Genomic DNA, 21,848 nt, shown 5'->3' with positions numbered 1-21,848 from the left:
TTCTTCTTTTTCTCTGAACATTCAAGATCACAATTACATCTCAAAGCAGAAAGACAGATTCACGAGGTGTGTGCTCACTAACTGTACCAGTCTTGTCAATTCAAGTCAACTTTATTAATTTCTCACAACACAAAGTGCTTTACAGAAATAGTGACAAACAGAAAAACCCAACAGGGCAACATATACACATAGACACAAGCACAATTCAGGCACAGTTAAAAGCCACAGAGTAATAATTAGATTTTAGGGGAGTCTTAAAGTTCTCAGTGGATTCAGCCAATCTGGGGAGGGAAATTCCATAGATTTGGGGCAGCTACAGCAAAGGCTCAATCACCTTTTCATTTTGATTTAGTACATGGGACAGTTAAGAGACCTTGACCAGTACACAGGATCTATATGTACGGTGTGGACACAGCATTTCAGAAATGTACAGAGATCCTTTTAAGAACCTAGCTGCAGCATTCTAATACGGCTGTACTAACTGTAGGTGGGCGAGACACCTTTGATTCGTACAAAGTGTTACAATAATCAAGATGGGAGGATATAAAAGTATGTAGCCTACACTGAAGGGCCTGATGTTTGATATGATTCTTAGTTGGTAGATGCTGGATTTCACAACGAGTTTATCTGCCTGTCAAATTTCAAGGCCAGGCCAAAAATTACACCAAGATTTTTGACAAGGGTTTTAACATAGGATGACAGATAAGCCACGGATACTGACAGGTGGTTTGACGCTGGCTTTTGTGTGTAGCGTGTAGAGTCGAACTTATAATTTGGTAAAGGTATATAAATATTAATATTTTGATCAAGAGATCAAATTACACTCGTAGGGGCACCACCTTCGTGAAGGACCTTTACTCATACTAATCAGTCATCAATCTAAAGATCATGAGATCTTTCCAGTTCAGGGATTACTCTGCAGGTAAGGAAACACATGACAACTTCTCTGCAATAAATGGGAATATTTATTTAACAATCCAAGTATAACCATATTCAATGAAATAAGCAATGTAAGTCACTGATATTGATCACCAGAATAAAATACTTAAACTATAGAGTAAAATAGGCATGAAATGAACAAAATAAGGATGAAAGGAAAATTATAATGAAATGTGGGAATAAGAATTGGCAGCAGTAAATGGAGGTATGTATGGATCAATTAAGCAGAGGGAGGAGGCGGAAAGCTACGGGACAACTAAACTATAAAGCCTAGCCTTTCTTGACCTATTTAGATAATTTGAATCTAAGCTTTTGCATCAACTCTCAGCAGTAAAGACGCGGATAGTCAGAGCCTACTTTGTTCAGTTGGGAAGTCCTGCCGGTCGGGTTATCTGGTCCCGCTGAGCTCGGAGAGACGGACTCGGCGTGGCCTGTTACCTGGCAACGGCAGACGCTGGATGGAACAGCTGGTCTCTGGTACTATCGTCACGTTGAGGCGAGCAGCGCTACCGGCTTTCTCAAAGCTGTAGTCGACAGGCCCCTGGATGTAGAACACTGTGGCGATGTTGCATCAGTGTTGGCTGCTGGATGGAGTTGAAGTTTCTAGCTCTTCTAACTGTAAAAGTCTAAATTATCTTGTTCCTAAATAGCTTTGAAAGCAATCTTCGCTTGGCTGGGCGTTGATACTTCTTAACTATTAGACGCGAGGTTTAAACTTCTTGCAAGCGATTCTTAAGTTCATCTGGAGAAGACGTCTCTGACTCCAGGCTCAAACTCTAAGTTTCACTAAAGGCGAATTGCAGCTAAAATTGTTGATCTTGGTTTCAGCAGGTTTCTTGGCGAGAGCAGAATGTTGAACTGCGAACAAGGCCAGATAAGAAAGTTTTATAGATCTTTGAATTTCCAGGCGTGGTTTGCTATGCAAATCACACTTCGCGGTCTTTTTCTGTTACGCCTTGTTTACTAATTAATTTCTTTGTTTGAGAAGATTCCACCCCGAATAGGGAGAGGGGGGAAAAATGAATGTAAGAGGAATTTTTCCTCTAGTCTATTTTATTTTGGGGATCCATTACTAAATGGTCTTAATAAAGATTTCTTTTTTAAAATAATACGCAGGTATTTTACATCTCCACCAATTACTGTTGTCAATTGATCAAAATAATAAAAACCTGTGAGCTTACATTTGAATTTATATAGCTAGCACATCAATATAAGGACCTCAAATAAACCTTTCTGGTCTAATCTATGACTATACAGTCTTCACCAAGTTAACTCATATATGTAACTTGTGTTTCTAACTGCGTGACTAATGTGAAAAGACAATTTAACCATTTAATACAATCAAACTTGGTCGATATTATACTGACATATCATAGCTATAAATGACCACACGGTGGCAGTGTGCAAATGAGAGAGAGAGAGTGATATAATTGCAATTATTTCTGAAACTAAAGTAGATAACATTGTGGGTGCATACAATTCACTACTAATTAAACAACTTCAACATATATATAGTTGACACATTTAGCCTATACTTCAAGATACATAATAAACTCATTAAAAACATTTTGAGAAGTATAGGGTTGAAAGTAGGTTTAAAGAAGAATTTGGAGTGGAAAGATTTATGACAGTCCTGTTTCAGAGAGGGGGTAGTGATGAGACTCTGGTAAGTGTCAACAGCAGTCTGTTGTTCCTTTGTATTGACACATTGGTATGTATACCCGTTCTCACCCAATGGTGGCTGTCCCTTTTGATTAATCAGAACAGTCTGGTACTCCAAATGAAGAAAGGAGGATGATTCCCTATATTCATAGGTGTGGAAGGTATGGGTGTGTGAGTGTATAGTTCATTAGTATTCCTGAGTCCTTGAGTCCTTCTCCTCCTGATGGCTGGAAGATAAAGGTCATTAACTGTGGAATGTGTGAGAAAGTTTCAAACCTCTTCGCAGTATCCTGTTGTTAATCCCCAAGAGCTTTTGGGGAGACATCTACTGCTATCAGATACCACTTTTGAAGCTGTGGGTTGTGTCAAATAGACACTTTTATGGCCACTTGTTGTGATAGGCCATTTGGTGTTGATTCAAGAAAGCAACAGAGATTTGGGTTGGGGCTTTCTCCAAAGGTCTCACTGGTATCGCTACATGCAATCACTCATTTGTTCTCATTTAGTTGGATAAAGTTTTTGGACATCCAGCGGTTAATAATGCAAGGAATACTATGAGATTGTGGCACCATGTGACTTTAAAGGCAGGTACAGTTGAGTGTCCTCAGCATAATAGTGGAATAAGATGTTGTTTCTTGATGATTTTGCCCAGTGGGAGCATACCAGTGGCAAACCGTGTGTTCTGGACCTGGGCCTTCATTCGGCACCTCCCACAAAATAATCTCTTCAAAATCACAAACGAAAAACCTACCATAGACGATGGGTACAACCACATAGGCCATCACCACAGTTTAGAGGTCTACACAGTTTAGAGGGCCTGGAAATAAAGCCCGAGCCCATGACGTTCCGGCCCGACCCGAATCTAGGCCGACCTGAATTCAGGAGAAAGCGGGGGGCATAAAATATTGTGCTTTTTTCCACACATGAAAAAACACAACAGAGCTTGACCCGAGCCCAACCCGAGCCTGAATTATTTCTTTAAAAACCAATCCCTCTACCATAGTTGCATGTAAAATCTGCCACACTATCACACCTTTGCCTTTATCATTGTATATTATCATTGTGTAAAGTACAACTACCAAAACATGAACGCCATTACAAAGCCATAACAAAATTCAACCAATTTGAGCACGTCTGTCCATAAGTATACACATCAGTTAAATGTTTAATACAACAATATCATAAAACCAGCAGTAAAAAAGATATATATATATATATATATATATATATATATGTATATATATATTTAACTCACCAGTGCTGTTCACTTTAAGACAAAATTCATCCTCCTGTGCTAAATTGTTCAATGACCCGGTCATAAAGTTGATTCTTTGGTTACAAATCCAAATTTGATTGGTTGATCAAATTGTCTATCCACATTAAGCTCTCATTCAAATTAATAGCCAGGGTATACCGCCGAAAAAGCGAAGGCCCTGAAGGGAGAAGCCAATGTAGAAATTCCACCCAGCAACATCAGAGAAAAATTCTGATTGGTTGAATTTTTTCAACACACATAACTGCCAAAAAAGAACATTTCTCACCACGCACAGACACTCCCACAAATATAAGATGGTTTAACACATAATATAACTAATAACAACATATAGACAAAACAGATTTATTGGACAGAATGTTTTTCTTTTAGCATTTTAGGATTCTAGGGCCTTCAAAGAATACTTTGAAGGCCCTGAAGGTTCACCACTGGTGCATACAGAGGTCCAAGTATGGAGCCCTGGGGGAATACCACAAGATATGGGTGCTCTGAATGAGAAGGAATTACCAATGGAGACTGAGAAAGTTGTCCTACTGTTTGAGACAGTCAATCAAGTAGCATGGTTGACCATGTCAAAGGCCGCACTGAGGTCTAAGAGTATTAAAATTATGGTTCGACCAATTTATAGGTTTACTAATATATCAGGCCGATATCGGATAACAGTATGTCCATGTATTTCCTCTCCGATATGAAAGATGTTATCCTCTAGCTCCCTTATATGAAAGAGGTTACTCTATTTGCCTCCTGGCCTCAATATCAACAAGCTGCAGCCATGGAGAACAGTTTTAGACGACGCATTGTGGCGATCGCCCAAATTGTGTTGACATGTCTAATGGCACATATGTTCCACTCACCTCCCCACACACACACACACACACACACACACACACACCCACTAGCCCTGTCAACCAGTGAAATGGTTTGAATTACCCGCTTTCAAAAAGACCGGCCCCTTAATGTTCCTTTATGTTGAGCCGCAACATTTAGTATGGGTCTGACGCCGGAGTAAGGAACAGGGAGAAGCAAGACCCCAGTTCGCTTGCCTACCTAGGCTTTTGCGCCGCGTTAAGTCCGCGTCTAAGGCCCGTGAACTTGGCACAAATCTCCTCATCTTCCTCAGGAAAGTCTGTCGAGGATCCGACAGCTGAACGGAGACTCGACAACAAGCTTTAATCGCCACGGTAACCGTGAGTCGGCGGTAGCCGAGTGACTATTTGTTTTTTTTCTTTTTCGTTGACCAAAGCTTTGGGGGTTTGTGGGTTTTGTTTTGGAGTTAGCAGAACGGAACTGTGGTTACTTCCTTGTTTTGAGTTTTGTTTGTGGGACAATCATGAAAACCCGGAGTGGATTATTTTTGTCAAATGGACTAAATTGAACGAATAACCGGGAAATCCCGAAGTGGAGATTTTTTGTTCCTTTCAAAACTGGACTGGATTGTAAAGAACTGTCTACCCCTTTTTTTGTTCTAATATACTTTTTTGAAAATCAACTTGATGGTGTGGTTGAGCTTATTTAAATTGAGTGTTTCTTTCATTATACTATCTTATAATTAATTTGTTTGTGTTGACAATTTCCAGGGTTCATGTGTTTTGTTTATTCATGTATCCTTTGTGGGGTTTGACTTGGACTATTGACTGGTTCTGGTTTAAACCGCTACATAAATAAATGGCGCCCAACGACATAAGAACCCACATGAACTGAAACATGCCGACTTAAAATTGTGGGAAAATATAAATAAGTAAAAAAGGAGTTACCGAAGACCGAAGGAGGAAACAAAGAAAAGCAGAACAAGAGATTGTGCTTTGGTGTATTTGTTTTATTGCAAATTGAATGAAAAATACTAGCTGAAATTGTGTCTGGGGATGCAATGGCTTCATCACTGCAGGACATCTTGGAGAATCTATCAAATGAACACAAGAAAGGACCTAATGCAGAAAGTCCTGTGTTAGACACTGGAAGGAGGGAACATGAACAAATCTCTGGTTCACCAAGAACAAGTTATTCATTATTGGACATGGATTTCTGTGGAGACTCAGACCTGACGTTGCCTCTGCTTGCTTTGCCACAAGGTGGTGTTGTTCCCCCCCAATGCCAGGACTCCAGAACTCATGCAAGCAGCACAGGAAACTTTACATGTAAAAATCCAGGAAAAAATCCAGTCACTTGCAATGGAACAGAGCAGCCACAAGGAGGAGCTCAAGCTTGCTTTAACTGGTTTTTCAAAGGACATCACCACATACTATGATGAGCAATTGCAACAGTTAAAGACTGGATAAGCAATTCAACTACATGCATGATCAACTTACAGCTAATTTAAACTGGCGTTTGAAACACCATCATACAGAACTACTGAAAGAGATGAAAATGGTCCTAAGTCCCATGGTTCAGAGTATCGATCACCTGCTGTTGGGAAATGCTCCCAAAATCTTGAAGGCATGGTTAATGATATGTCTACTATGAAAAATCAAAGTCTCCGTATGTCTGCGCTGGCCAATGCCTCAGTTCAAACCTGTCCTATTAGTGATCAAATAACACTCCCCCAGCGGCAACGCTTGCAGTCAACAATTCATGCTGGGATGATAGAGAGTCAACTGTCTTCACCTGATGACTCTCCCATTTCAGGGGACTCGGGACGCAGATTCATGGGGAAATGTCCCATCAAGCTACAGTTCCCTACCTTTGGCAGGATGGAGGACAGCCCGGACCCGCTATTATACTTGGAGAAGTGCAAAGATTTTCTGTCTCTTAATCCACTGACTGATGAGGAGTTGATGGTAACCCTCAGGAACGTGCTGTATGGTACGGCAAGGGATTGGTGGGACGTAACTCGTGGAAGTACATATTCCTGGACAGACGTCCAGTCCAATTTCCTCTCTGCTTTCTTGTCAGAAGATTATGAAGATGAGCTGGCAGAAAGGGTGCGAACACGAGTCCAAGGTGAGGAGGAGAGTATCAGGGACTTTGCTTATATGTACCGTTCTTTGTGCCGCCGCTGGAAACCAGACATTACAGAGGAAGCTGTCATGAAACTCATCCTCAGGAACATCAACCCTCGTATGGCCAGCCAACTGCGAAGTAGGGTGAACACAGTGGAGGAGCTGGTCAGGTTGGGACAACAGCTGGAGAAGGACAAACTGAGTCAAACACAATATGACCAGCGGAAAAAACAACTAGGCAAACAAAAGGACAAAGGAGAATCAACTCAAACACTCTCTCAGCCATCACATCCCTTGACCTCAACACAACCCAGCACTTCTTCTCAAATATTTTGCTGGAGGTGTAAAGGTAGCCATCCTCCTTATGCATGTCCGAATTTTAACCAGCAGAAAAAATACAAGACCAATCTAACAGAACGAATAAACCGGACCTTGAAGACCATGATAGCCTCCTACGTTGGCTCCAGGCATAAACACTGGGATAAACATCTTCCTGAATTCAGGTTTGCCTTGAACTCTGCGGTACAGGAGTCCACCGGAGTTACCCCGGCTGAACTCAACCTCCACCGGCCACTCAGGGGACCACTGGATGTATTGCTACAGCCCCGAGATGCTGTGCCTGATTCTCCGGCTTATCCAAAAATCTTACAGCTCGATGACCTTAAAGCTTTTGTCTCAAAGAACCTTTCTCTGGCCCGTAAGCGACAGAAAAGGAACTATGATAAGCATCGCAGAGAGATGAATTTGGAAGAGCAGGCCCGAGTCTGGCTACGTGCCCACTCGTTTTCCAAGGCTGAGAAGTCATTCACAGCAAAACTTGCTCCAAAATGGCAAGGCCCCTACCGTGTTATTCAGCAGGTTGGGCCTCTAAACTATGAGGTGGTTCTGGAGGATAGTGGAGTAGACAGGCGGATTGTACACATCTCCCGCCTCAAACCTTGCTACCCAACTGCACAGCAAGTGGAAGAGCAGCAACGCCAGCGGTTGAAGAAGATGTTTGAGGAAGAGACTGTGGATGAGGACTTCTTTGGTTTTCCAGATGTGAGCCCTGCCTCCTCATCCGGTTCCCCTGGGAAATGGAAAGCGCAAAGTAATGTTGATCACAGCTACAACCCATCGGCATATGAATCTGATTCCGTGGAGGAGGAGAATAAAAGCCTAATAGACCTGCGAACGAAGTGAAGAAAACTACCTTTGCTTACCGCCTTACCTATGGGCTGTGTATGTGTTGTTTTTTTCCTTTTTTTTTTTCCAAGGGGGGGAGAGTGTGGCGATCGCCCAAATTGTGTTGACATGTCTAATGGCACATATGTTCCACTCACCTCCCCACACACACCCACACACACACACACACACCCACTAGCCCTGTCAACCAGTGAAATGGTTTGAATTACCCGCTTTCAAAAAGACCGGCCCCTTAATGTTCCTTTATGTTGAGCCGCAACATTTAGTATGGGTCTGACGCCGGAGTAAGGAACAGGGAGAAGCAAGACCCCAATTCGCTTGCCTACCTAGGCTTTTGCGCCGCATTAAGTCCGCGTCTAAGGCCCGTGAACTTGGCACAAATCTCCTCATCTTCCTCAGGAAAGTCCGGAGACGGAGACTCGACAACAAGCTTTAATCGCCACGGTAACCATGAGTCGGCGGTAGCATGTATCCTTTGTGGGGTTTGACTTGGACTATTGACTGGTTCTGGTTTAAACCGCTACAGCATGCACAGTCACTGTGAAGTATTGCAACCCTGGAGGGGAAATAATGTAATTATATTCCCACCTCAATAAAGGCTGATTTTAAAAACAATGAAGTAGTTGTAGTGTTTTGTAATACTGCATGTGACTGTATACAGCTGTAGCCTACAGTCATGCTTTTCTTAACACAAACAAAAAAAATAATGTGCCTAATACACAATTGAAAAATATATTGAAAAAAATATTGATTAGATTAAATATAGGTAAATTGCCAGTCAAATTACACCGCTAACAAAAAAAACAGATTTTCAACAGGTTTTTTTTATTTATTTATTTGTGCTTTTTTTTTTTTTAAGTGAAGGGATGACATGTCACTAGTTATGTTTCCATTCAGGTTTTGCACCAATTCTAAGTGAATGTTTGAAAAGTCGACAATCTTAAAATGCAAATCTGGTGCGTTTCCATTAACGGCTTTTAAGCGATAAGTAGGTTTGTGTGTGTGTGTGGGGTGAGACAAGATCACAATGGAGAGAGCTTTCCAAGAGTTACGTGCCATAGGAGAAGTAATAATTATTCTGTCATGTAATCTGCTGGTGGCTGTATTTCTTTCTTCCCGGCAGCGACAACTTAATATTATGGACAATATTATAGGAGAAATGCCATATATCTGGGAAAAGAAAACCCTGGAGTTATATTTTTTCCTAAAAATGAGCTCTTGCTCTATTATTACCATGCTACCTCTGGTGTTGGTTGTTTCTCATCATCTCCTGTTTTGTTTACGTAAAGGGTGTAAATAGGGCTGGACGATATGGTTGAAATCAATATCACGATAATCATAAGGATTTTTTTCGATATTGATATATACAACGATATGGCTCACATAAGCGGAATCACGTTAAATAATCAAATTAATGTTGATCATATTGAACTGAATGGTGATGTTTGGCGTGATGTCAAACTAAATTGAAATTTTCACATAATATTCCTACCATACTTCATTTTGTCTGAGTTTCTAAATAAAATTAGCTTGTTCTCATCAGTTCAGACAGCAGAATTATGCGTCTCGATATCCCAAAATCACCATATCATCACAACATAATCCCACTGAAAGACGATAAGCGATAATATTGAATTATCGTCCAGCCCTAGGTGTAAACATACAGCAAAAACCATACCAAACCATACGTTTTAGACACACTTGCCTAAATAAATAAATGAAGCTGTCCCTCTCTCAGTGAGGGCTGTGGCTAGTCTGCTGTTTTGCACTGATGAACTGCTATTGCATGCCATTCCTACCTGAGGTTGCATTAGGGTTGGGCGATGTCTACCAAATTGGCATATGACGATGTCCACAGTGAAACATCGCGATGGACAATGACGTCGTTGTACGGGGGGGGGGGGATGATTTTATAGACGAACAAGAAAAGATCTTCCATATGTCCGTAATGAAACGGATATATACTTTCTTTTATACTTTTTGCATATATGTAGCCTATGTTGGATATTAATTATTATTTCCTCCCTATAGCCTACTTTTCCTCCCTATAGCCTATGCTTAAGCAACCTCATTAAGCAGATCATCTGATTATAAAAAAATATTTTAAATACTAGTCATAGTGTTGTAACTGCATAACTGCAGCACTTCGCTTCATGTTTGGTAGGCGTAGTAGTCCGACTCCTACCGTTTTGAAATTTCGGTTCCTATAGAGAACAGGAGAGTAGTCCATTGTGTCTGTCCGTCTCTGTTCATTTCAATTCATTTTCAATGAGAGCTGTCAGTTGTCCGGGCAACGCCGGGCAGCGCAACCCAGTTGAACTTTTTCTTGACCGATTCGTCACCGCAAATCAGAGGCGTTTTTTTTTAAAATACCGTTTACGTTCCAAAACAACCCAAGGGACAGAAATCTATCCGTTAGTAATTCACGGATCAGTGTGGCCGGAGTTCGCTCTGCAGGTGAGTTTGAATCCTCAGTTTTGAGATACAAATAAAAACTCACCCCCTGATTTACTAAGGCAGGCGCAAACCAGGTAGATTTAAAAATAAATTTTATGTCTGGCCTAAATTAAAACATGCTTTCACTGGGCGGCAAATTGTGTGATTAAATAAGCTGTTTTTCCTTTAGTAAATAAGGTGCAAGGAGCTATTATATTAATTAGAATAAACCCATCCTTCATTTTTGCACTCTCTGTCTGGGGGCTTTAAATCACGATGTTGCGATGTAGAGGGCTCAGTGGTCGATGACTGTCGGCCATCGGCGATGGACGATGGCATCGTCCATTGGACCAACCCTTGGTTGCATACCCTCTGCTACAGCGATATCCTCTTCAACCCCTGCCTTAGGTGATACAACACTTAAAACTTTTTCAACCAATAAAAATAGATTTCTACAAATGGCGGACTGGGAGAATTCATTAGTTCACTGCAGTGACAGAGCTGCTGCTGAGGAACTGATGACAGAAGTCCAGAGGAACCCGGCGCTATTTGACAAAGACCATCACCTCTAAAAATGTTAAAAGAAACATGACACAACCCCGGTCGGAATCGGAAGAGCTCTTGGGATTAGCGTAAGGCTGTTTACTGAACTGGAAGCTAGTTAACTCGCTAACTTTTGCTAGCTAACTTACAAAATATGTTTTTAATATGAGGTAACAACATGTGTCCCTCCAGTAGCCTGTTGACGTTACTGGTGTTTCTCTCAACATGGGCTACAGGAGACTTTACTCTTTGATCCACAGTAGATTTGGTGTTCAGAGTCTCCTACTGGTAAAGAAATGAATAGCTTCACTTGGTGACCATTAGTACCATTAGCTCTCATATAAATAAAGCACAATAATGTAATGAAAGCGCCATATAAGAGCATTATTGATTCTGCTGCCTCCTCTCTCTTTTGCGGCAATTCATGAACCCAAATCCATCGGCTCTGTCGTTATTTACTTTAGAGAGCGAGTAAAATAAAAGCACGTTGATAAAGCTCCATTGTTTTCTCTGAATATTTGGCACCAATACCGTTGGAGTGTGACACTTGAGCAAAAGCATATCATTATAGTTTATACTGTAGTTATCTTTATAGTTGTCGCTCTTTGTGTGGGCCTGCTACAAATGCGTTCCAGGTCGTGGCTTGTGCTTCGTTCCTCAATGAGAGACGTCCACAGTATCACGTAGTGTGTGTGCACGAGCGTATGCACGTGTTTGTTTCTCATCTCACATATTGGGATGGAGGTGCGTGTAGCACCTGCCAAAGCAGGGAGGACGGACAGCCCTTTGAGAGGAGACTGAGTTTTATGAAGGCAAAGACCACAAAAACAATAATAAAACTAATAATAACGGCAACATTTCTTTCTCAGTGACGGTTTAATGTATTAAACTGTGCGCCACAGTTTAATACATTAATGGGAAACCCTGATATAATTAATACGTTTTTACAATTGACAATGCAGTGGGCAATAGCAAACCCACGTAGGTTACCGAGTTTTCAGCAGGCCTAGAGGATAGCATCGCGGCCATCCACGCAGATATCAAGGCAATGCGTTCAGATGTAAAGAGTGGGCTATGTAATTTTCAAGACACACTTAAGGACGATATGAAGAGGGAACTGTCAGATATCAGGGACGAAATACAACAGACGCTAAGTGAAGATTTGAAGAGGAGGGGGTTCTCCATCGACCAAGATAGGCTGACCAAAACCAGCTCCAGCAGAGAAAATATACTGTAGAAACTTGCCTGCTGGGAGACAGCAACAAGTAGACGCTTTTTAGCTGCTAGTAAGAAAGCTATAGCATGTAAGTGGCTACAGAAAGAACCTCCAACAAAGACTGATAGGGTAGAACTTTTAAATGATATTCACGACGTGGAGAGACTGACCTTTTCCTTAAGACTACATAATGACAAATTTGTAGAATAGTGGATCTTGTATGTGTACTCATGAGCTATGTGTGACCCATTTTATCATCTTAATGTGTAACAATTTCATCTGTATACCATGATTGTAATTAACCCTGGTGACCAACTGTTGTGGTGGTGTTTTTTATGCCTCCGCGACAGCCGTGGCCGGAGGCATTATGTTTTCGTGTTGTCCGTCCGTCCGTCCGTCTGTACGTACGTCCGTATGTACGTCTACGTCCATCCGTCTGTCCGTCCCATTCTCGTGAATGTGATATCTCAGGAACGCCTTGAGGGAATTTCTTCAGATTTGGCACAGAGGTCCACTTGGACTCAAGGATGAACTGATTAGATTTTGGTAGTCATAAAAACAAAAAATGTGGCATTGCTTTGGCTGTTCTCTATGGAGCCCCCAGGGGTCACCTGGTAAGAAAAAAATCATTTGTGTGGAAATCCATACAGGCATTGGTAAATCGTGCACACGGATTATGAATCCGTGCGCACAAGAGTAAACCATATGCATGGATTAGTAAACCATGCCCTTGAATTGGTAATCTGTGCCCGCAGATTAGTAAACTGTCTGGCAGAAAATATGACAAATCAATCAATAGCCTAATTGAATGATATCACGTGAACTATAAAACTTGTTACTGTCACCATGGTTAGCATGGCATTTGTACAGACATTTCTCCATACTTTACACAGAACAAGGTCAGGTTGGGCTTTTTCTCCTGCTTTCCTCCTCGGTCGTGAAGTGGGTCAGTAGATTACAAATTAACTCACGCGGACAGCTGATAGAATATTATGCGTAATGGTTACCATGGTTACCATGGAATACACTGAATAAATCCCAGTTCTGCTCCGGCTTTTTTACTAGGTGGAGAGGTTGAGTCAGTACCGGGATAACTAGCCCTCCTTTTTACCGGCATGTCATCCACACAGAATTTGTATTTTTAGCTTTATGTGGGTACAAATTCTCTGTGTAAAGACGGCTCCAAAAAGGACAAAAACTGACCATAAGATTACTCCAAACAGCATAATCCCAGTGCTCTGAAACAAAGCGATTGCACTGCGGGTCCAGAAGTCCAATATTTACTTCATTATCTCCTAGATTTTACACACTTCCACATCGCCACACAGTCACAACTGTAGCAAGCCAATGCTGCCTTCAAATGCTGTCAGAAATATTGCAATTGCAGGTAGAGCATGCTTAAACGACCCAATAAAATGGTAAATACAAATGGCAAAGTTGAATTTTACATGATAAACAAGCAAAACATTTTTCAACGTTTTTCATTTTCTTAAAGCCATTTTGATCTAAAGGCTAATGCTTAAATGCTTGAAATTTGTTTCTTAGACAAATATAAATAGTGAAGTTGATGCCTATGTATGAATTTCTTTCCAAAGCCTTTGCCTTTCCATCAAGACAAAGGGCGGCTACTTAATAGAATCTAAAATATAAGATAGTTTTGATTTGTTTAAGACTTATCCATTTGTGTTATTTCACAGTTTTGATGTCTTTAGTAATAGTAAAAATAAAGAAAAATGTTTCAAAACTTTTGACTGGTAGTGTAGATGTCACATACACTATATTGCCAAAAGTATTGGCTCACCTGCCTTGACTCGCATATGAACTTAAGTGACATCCCATTCTTAATCCATAGGGTTTAATATGACGTCGGTCCACCCTTTGCAGCTATAACAGCTTCAACTCGTCTGGGAAGGCTTTCCACAAGGTTTAGGAGTGTGTTTATGGGAATTTTTGACCATTCTTCCAGAAGTGTATTTGTGAGGTCACACACTGATGTTGGATGAGAAGGCCTGGCTCTCAGTCTCCGCTCTAATTCATCCCAAAGGTGTTCTATCGGGTTGAGGTCAGGACTCTGTGCAGGCCAGTCAAGTTCATCCACACCAAACTCTCTCATCCATGTCTTTATGGACCTTGCTTTGTGCACTGGTGCACAGTCATGTTGGAACAGGAAGGGGCCATCCCCAAACTGTTCCCACAAAGTTGGGAGCATGGAATTGTCCAAAATCTCTTGGTATGCTGAAGCATTCAGAGTTCCTTTCACTGGAACTAAGGGGCCAAGCCCAGCTCCTGAAAAACAACCCCGCACCATAATCCCCCCTCCACCAAACTTTACACTTGGCACAATGCAGTCAGACAAGTACCGTTCTACTGGCAACCGCCAAACCCAGACTCGTCCATCAGATCGCCAGATGGTGAAGCGCGATTCGTCACTCCAGAGAACGCGTCTCCACTGCTCTAGAGTCCAGTGGCGGCGTGCTGTACACCACTGCATCCGACGCTTTGCATTGCACTTGGTGATGTATGGCTTGGATGCAGCTGCTCGGCCATGGAAACCCATTCCATGAAGCTCTCTCTACGCACTGTTCTTGAGCTAATCTGAAGGCCACATGAAGTTTGGAGGTCTGTAGCGATTGACAGTACCACGCTGGAATTCACTGAACTCCTAAGAGCGACCCATTCTTTCACAAATGTTTGTAGAAACAGTCTGCATGCCTTGGTGCTTGATTTTATACACCTGTGGCCATGGAAGTGATTGGAACACCTGATTTCAATTATTTGGATGGGTGAGTGAATACTTTTGGCAATATAGTGTATATACAACAATTTGTAGCCAATAAACTATTTATTTATTATTAAAAATATAAGTTTCCAAAGCTGATGGGAATATTCTCCTCTTCATTCCGTCGTGGCAGCACAAAGTAGCCGAGCTTTGTACCACTTGGTTTCGAAAATAGTCAGCAAAAACAGCTATTTTTGTTATTTCTCACTGATCATTTGGTTTGTATTGTTTAAAACGTATGTCCGGTAAATGTTCTACTTGTCTGGAATCCTGAAATCTTACTGGCCGTTAAAAAAAAAAATGTCTAGCGGAAAACCTGGACACCACAGTGGCACGGAGTTGCATATAACATTTATAGATGTATGCATTAACATGCTTTTTCTACAAGCATGATTTACAGGGAGTAAATGGGTTTCATATTGTCACCGAAACGCACATCAGATCATAAATTAGACCTACTGGTGTGATCAATCAGTGGTTATGGTTCACATATACAGTACTGTGCAAAAGTCTTAGGCACCCTAGATTTTTTATATAAATTTCTTAGAAGTCTTAGATGTATATTTGTTTTCCGCATTAGTGTGTCAGTAGAGTGCTGTTTATTGTAAATTTTTGATATTCAGAAACTTTTCATTTTATTAGTTTTGAAAGCATCTTCGCTTTATGGATTTCTTTGACATATGCCTAAGACTTTTGCACAGTACTGCAGGTCTAGGTGCTTAATGGCTATTATAGCTCACTATGCTGTATGTATGCCAAGTGGTGCGTAATGGCTATGGCTCACTGTATAATAGTCCGTCTTTGACGTTATCAATGTACATATTACAAATCCGTGTGCACGGTTTACTAATCCATGGGAGTAAAGTAAACTGTGCCCACTGATTTCCAGATAATTTTCTTTTACCAGGTGACCCCTGGGGGGCTCCATAGTTCTCCTTATTGCACTAGGTTTATAGATATATAGCACTTGTTTTCATTGTTCTTGTTATTGGACTACTTTTATAGAGAAATAAATAGTGCAGTATGCTGACTACTCATTAAATCCCTCCCTTTATAGACTGGATGGTTGCTAATTTACAATAGTTAATATAGAAATGGGGAGTAGTGAATAAACAAAAATTTGACTGCAACTGAAGTAGGACAGTTGTCAGAGACACAAGTGTCGTTGCATGTTCTCAACAGCGTCACTGTAGTGATGCGTAAGATTAGCGTTTGCTAGCTTTATATGCTATGTAGCCAGCTTGTTATCGTAGCTTACCCTAATAATCAAAAATTTAATTTTCGGATAACAGCCATATCCTTTGAGCTTCTTTGCACATTCTTCTATGAACTGACTAATGTCGCCACTGGAGAGAGCTGGGAGATTGTAAAAGTTGTACAAGTTGTAAAACACCTTGTTTCCATTTTGAAGACGACTAGCCCAGACTGGATCCGATGCTACCTGGTTATGACATCACTTCCTGTTAACATATCGCAGTGTGAAAAGCTCATTTGAGGTTTACTTGTAATGAAAACTACATTAAAAATAAAATGTATTATTATTTATTATTATTATTATTCATTTAGATCCCATTATATAAGTTGTAGATTCCAGACACAATGCATGTTGTGGTTAACTCATCAATCTTTGTTTTCTGTAGATACTGATTAGCTTGACATTTTCAACTAGTTCTCTGACAAGAGGGGAACAAGCACTGCTTTATTTTACAGCCTGCACACCTTGTACTTATTCCATAACTACAGGGAACAAGCACCATTAACATTTGTTTTGTCCCCCGTAATTACGTTATTGTACCCTGTAATTATGATTTAAGTATGCGGTAATTACGAAAATAGTTGCACCGTAACTACCTTTATAAGTCTCTCATAATTACAAAATTGTTACCCCTTAATTCCTGGACTTATTGTTTTGTTACCCTGTAACTACAGCATTGTTATTTTATTTGTACCCCATAATTACAAACTGGTAACTCCGTAATTAGTGGGCTGTAAAATAAAGCATTACCGAATTATTTTAGTAATGTTTATTTTTTTTCAAAAAATTTAAAAGTAAGGACGTATATGCTTTGTCTGCATATGTTTGTGTGTGAAATATGACGTCAGACTGTTGATAACACTGTTTACAATACCAATGAAGGTAAAAGAAGAGAGAAAAAAGGGGCACTTTTATTTTGCATTTGCAAAATCTCTCTTTCTTTTTGTTCATTTTGTTTATTATAGAAGCAGAGTAGGGGTTTCTGGCACAACTTCATCTACTTCCAAGGTGAATGGAGAAGGGAAAAAGCTCTAAAAAAGGTCAAAACTCCAGCAACACTTGTAGTATATAGAACTACTTTATTGTTAGACCAACACGTTTCGGCTTGTGGCCTTCATCAGGGTCATCATTTTGTTTATTCAAACATTTCATTAAAAAGGGATTTAATCTAGTAATAGTTTTCTTGATTTTTGTTGTTTTTTGGAGAGGGGTTTTTGCATGAAAATGTTCTAATTTAAAGATATTGAATATGGGCACAAAATATCGACTATCGACTTCAGTTAAAAAATAGCAGTAAAGGCCTTAAAATCAGTTGAACCCTAATTAAAATAGCCCATTGTCTTGTATCTGTATAAAAACAGATCATCTGTTACCTTTAGCAGAACAAACTCAATACTGTGGAGTACCCTAAAAGCACATTGACATTTTTCAAATGTATTATTTTGTATTATTCAAGAATGAGGAGTTTTGATAAGAACTTGTAACTCTGCTCTTTTCTGCTGACTGACACTATCATTACCTCTGGCGTCTCTTGCATTCTTCTTCAGCTCAATTTCTGTCTTTTCCCTCCCTTCCTTTTTCTCCCTCACTACCTCGCCATCCTTTTTCTGTTTTGTTTCTCCATTTGTGTTAGCAATTATAAGTTTAGTATGTCAAGCACTTTGAAGCTACCAACCAAACGTAATGTGTTGCTGATCATCGTCTGTATTTGTATGTCCCCTAGGCTGAAGAGCAATATCCCAAGCTCTTGTACTACAGTTCCAGAGACACCCTGGTCTGATCATCCAACCGATAACCACCAGCATCAACTCACAGATGTGAACTCCATCAGCAAACCACACCACCATAACATCACCACACCTCACCTCACGGCAGATGATGTCACAGTGGAGAGTGGCTTGGACTGGTTCCACTCACTGACCGTCAGCCCATCGGCATTGTCCACAGACATCGTCACCTCACCAACCGTAACAACACAACAAAATATCAGGAGACAACCACACAACGTAGATTCCAGTTGGTCAGAAATATCCACAGCACCCAACAAACTGAACAATCAAACTGCAAAGGAAATTATTCTGGAACATCCTGTTGAGCTGCCACTAAGTGACAATGGGTCAATATTATTTATTTCAGATCAGGGCCCTTGTAAAACAGTCGCCCCTGTTTCAGAAGAAGAGAGGAGAAAAAATTATGAAGATAGAAAAATGATAGAAGAAAACTCTAAAACTCCAGAGAAAAGAAAGCAATGTGAGACAGACAGACAGAAAGATAATAATGCAATTTCACTATCATCAGATCCAGAGTCAGCAGGTTCTGTATTGCAAAAAGTCTCCAAGAAGCTGAGAGACAAACGACTCAGGGAGCTGGAGATGAATGATCACCAGTGGGACAAAGAGGGCGGACAAATGGGAGTGGTAGGAATTAAAATCAGGAAAGATGTGATAGATCCTTCAGAGCAGGCATTCTCCTCAGATGCCCCTTTTGCCCCCCACGCTAGCAGCACACCATCAGCAGGAAAGAATTGCACCTCAAAGAACAGAGTTCAGAAGGGTCTCTCCTCTGGGGAAGAAGGTAAACTTGAGAGTGAAGACTGGAGGGATGGGACAGGGAATCGGACTAAGAAAGTTGGTGCTGGGGATTGCAAGATTGCAGCTGAAACTGAAACGGGGAGAGGCCTGCATGCAAAGTTGTCAGGCTTCACATTCAAGCCAAGGGAGAAGATGAGCAACGTTAGACCTCTGATCCACAACCAGGACCCTCATACCAGCTCAGGTTTAAACACAGACAGCACATATCTCTACACTAACAGCAGCAGAAAAGCCCCAAATCGCAAACACAAGCTGGTCAGTCATGACTCCGCCATTTCACTGACAGCGACATGTAGACCAGAGAAGGGTAAGAGTGAGAAAAGTCAGCAGCATTACCAAAATTCACCTGTAGGTGGCAGCAAGAAAAATCAAGTTAGTGAGGAGAGAGAGAGAGGGTCTCACTGTGGCAGTGCTCCTGATGTAGGAGGTAAGATAAGGGAAGCCAATCGTTTAAGTAAGAATGCTTTTTCATTTGGAATGGAGGATTCAGGACAAAGAAAAGGAGTGCATAGTATAAACATGAGTGATGATACAGACCAGAAACATCAACAAGTAACAACCAAACTCAGCAACACGGAGGAGACTAGACTAGATACCTTTGCTTACATCCCTCCTCCTAATCCAAGCACTTACATTGATCATCCAGTAACTGCCACATCAGACCAGACTAAGTCCACTGTGGCCTCCTTGACCCTGGCCAAACTCTCAAGATTTTCTTTCATGGCTTCCACAGAGCCTAAGTCTGCAGCTGAAGGAGAAAAAACCATATCCACCACTGCCTCTGAAGTCCAAAAAAGTACATCTAACTCAGGTAGTGCTGAATGCTCAAGTTCTAGAGAAGAGAAAACTATAAATTCCCCTGAACAGAGTGCTTTCACACCCATTGAAGGACAACAAGGCAAGTCTCTAGCCACATTGGTCAAAGTAATGGGAGCACTTCCACCCCCCCACACACAGAGCTCAGAGCTCACATCACGATGCCAATACCAAGTGACACCAGGGACAAAGTCACCAACTAAAACTCTGTCTAAGCGGAGTGCAATGTGGACAGTCACTGAACATGGACACACAGCATTACAAAACAATAAGACACAGCCTAGTTGTGCTGCCAAACACAGTAACACTGGTAAAATGAAAATGTTTAATGATGGCACCAGTGACTATGAAACGACTGTCAACCTTAAAAAGAGGAAGTGTTTTGAGCTAGGCCCTCCACCAAGCGGTGGTGGTCATGGTTCCAATGGCCCATCTGGACTGTCTCTATTCAGCTCTGAAGACTTAAGTGATGATGTTCTCAATATTGAGTGGGACGAACAGGTTGGGAAGAAAGCTAAAGTCTAGCACACAAAGTACACACACACTATTGTCATAGTGTGTGTGGATAAATAAAAAATGATTCCATGTGTTGTGTTTGTACTTTTACTCATGTCAACAGCATACATATAATGAAAGAAGACAACAAATATCTCACCATATGTTTTATTCTGGGGCACAGAGCAATGTAAATACAAATATAGCTGCAAGCGGGGATTCTTTGGTTCAAGCACTCAAGGCATTTTAGACCAATTTCAGATTTATTTTGTAGGGCACCCCCACATGCAACAACTGCAGCCAAGCTTGCCATTTTGACTGATGCTTACACCTAGAGCAGTGGTTCTCAAACGTTTTTGTATCAAGGACCCCTAATTTAGTCCACATTAGGGCCACAAACCCCTATTTAATGAGACTTTGTCTCTCAGACCCAAACCTGAGAATATTTGTATTGTTAAATATGATTTTGTCCAGAATTCCAAGACTATTGTAGGTAGAGAGATAACAGTGAAACTATGACTAAAATAGTCATTCCTCTACATTCTCTAATTGTGTTAACTTCTTGTAAATTAAATAATGGAGAGGTTTAACAATTCATCAAGTTGCTGGGGACCCCCTGGAACCCCCTCAATGACCCCTGGTGGTCCCCGGACCCCACATTGAGAACCACTGACCTAGAGCATGCATGCATTTACCAGTAATAGGAAATATAAAGTCATGGCATTTTTGGTTCTGGTTTTTGGACATCCTGTACAAGTATAGAAGTATAAATGATATAAAGTATTGTCAAAATTGAGGATCATCAATAGCGACCCTTGAAGCAGATGTATACTTACAAAAAAGAAACAACCAAACAAAAACAAGGGGGGGAAATGAAAGGTCAAAAGGTCTCGCTAAGGCCATTTCACTGGATTTTGACCCTTTATACTAGAGCTAGAAAGTTGCAACCTTTTCCAACTGAAAGTTGGTGTTGTGAAGAGCTGACATGATTTTGGTGGTTCTGGATGCATGTTAAGGTGCCTAAAAACCTGCACAAAGGTCAAAGGGTTGGCAGTTGTCTTGTGTCAAATTCGACATTTGGGTTAGGGTTAGGGTTATGTGAATATTATATTTCAAATGTGCATATTTTCTCAAATAAAGGTCCCAGAGAGCCCAGATTTTGCACAGACAGTGTGGGTGGGGCTTAGAACAAGCCCACATCACCAAATCCCCTCTGCGGCATCTAGAAAAAAAATGAGGTTTATTTGGAATATTCAAGTGAGGATGGTGTGAGGGTTGACTAGTTGAACAGCCGCTGTCAAAGTTGGGCAGATTGGTGATATTTTTTTTCTAAATTTGTCAGAGCTCTGATTTTTTAATGTCGTTGCCACGCACAAATGGGGCACTTCCATCTTTGTCCGGGCCTTGTAGCACGTAGCATTGCTGCGTGGGAAGCGTGACACCTCACATACATTTGAAAGGGAAATTTAAGTAAGTTTTCAGCTTTGGTATGGAGGTGCACACAATAAACATAAACGTGGAGAAAAAATAATAAAATAAAAATATGTACAAATGTATATGTGCAATATAACTGTTATGGGTATGTGCAAAATATTTACCAGAGCATGTGCAAAGGTATGGAGTATATGGGGGGGGGGGGATAAGGGTCTGTGTCAGTGGGGGTCCTGGGGCTTGTTGATGAGGGCAGCTGCAGACGGGAAGAAACTGTTCTTGTGGCGTGAG

General features: G+C 41.0%; 1 protein-coding gene across 1 annotated transcript in view; it reads left to right on the top strand.

The window, feature by feature from the left end:
* mcm9 (minichromosome maintenance 9 homologous recombination repair factor) overlaps positions 1-20,202 on the top strand; it is a 44,536-nt gene extending 24,334 nt beyond the window's left edge. The window contains exon 15 of the mRNA XM_071525636.1: positions 17,948-20,202. Coding sequence (XP_071381737.1) covers positions 17,948-20,156 — 2,209 coding nt within the window. The 3' untranslated portion in view covers positions 20,157-20,202. The remainder of the gene's footprint in view (positions 1-17,947) is intronic.
* Positions 20,203-21,848: the final 1,646 nt, after the last annotated feature.

The sequence above is a fragment of the Centroberyx affinis genome, unplaced genomic scaffold (assembly GCF_046629955.1).
Source record: "Centroberyx affinis isolate AG114_WGS23_722 - 3 ecotype Tasmania unplaced genomic scaffold, CSIRO-AGI_Caff_v1 ptg001314l_1, whole genome shotgun sequence".
Classification (NCBI taxonomy): Eukaryota; Metazoa; Chordata; class Actinopteri; order Beryciformes; family Berycidae; genus Centroberyx; species Centroberyx affinis.
Note: the sequence above shows the minus strand (reverse complement) of the source record. Positions and strands in the feature narration are given on the sequence as shown.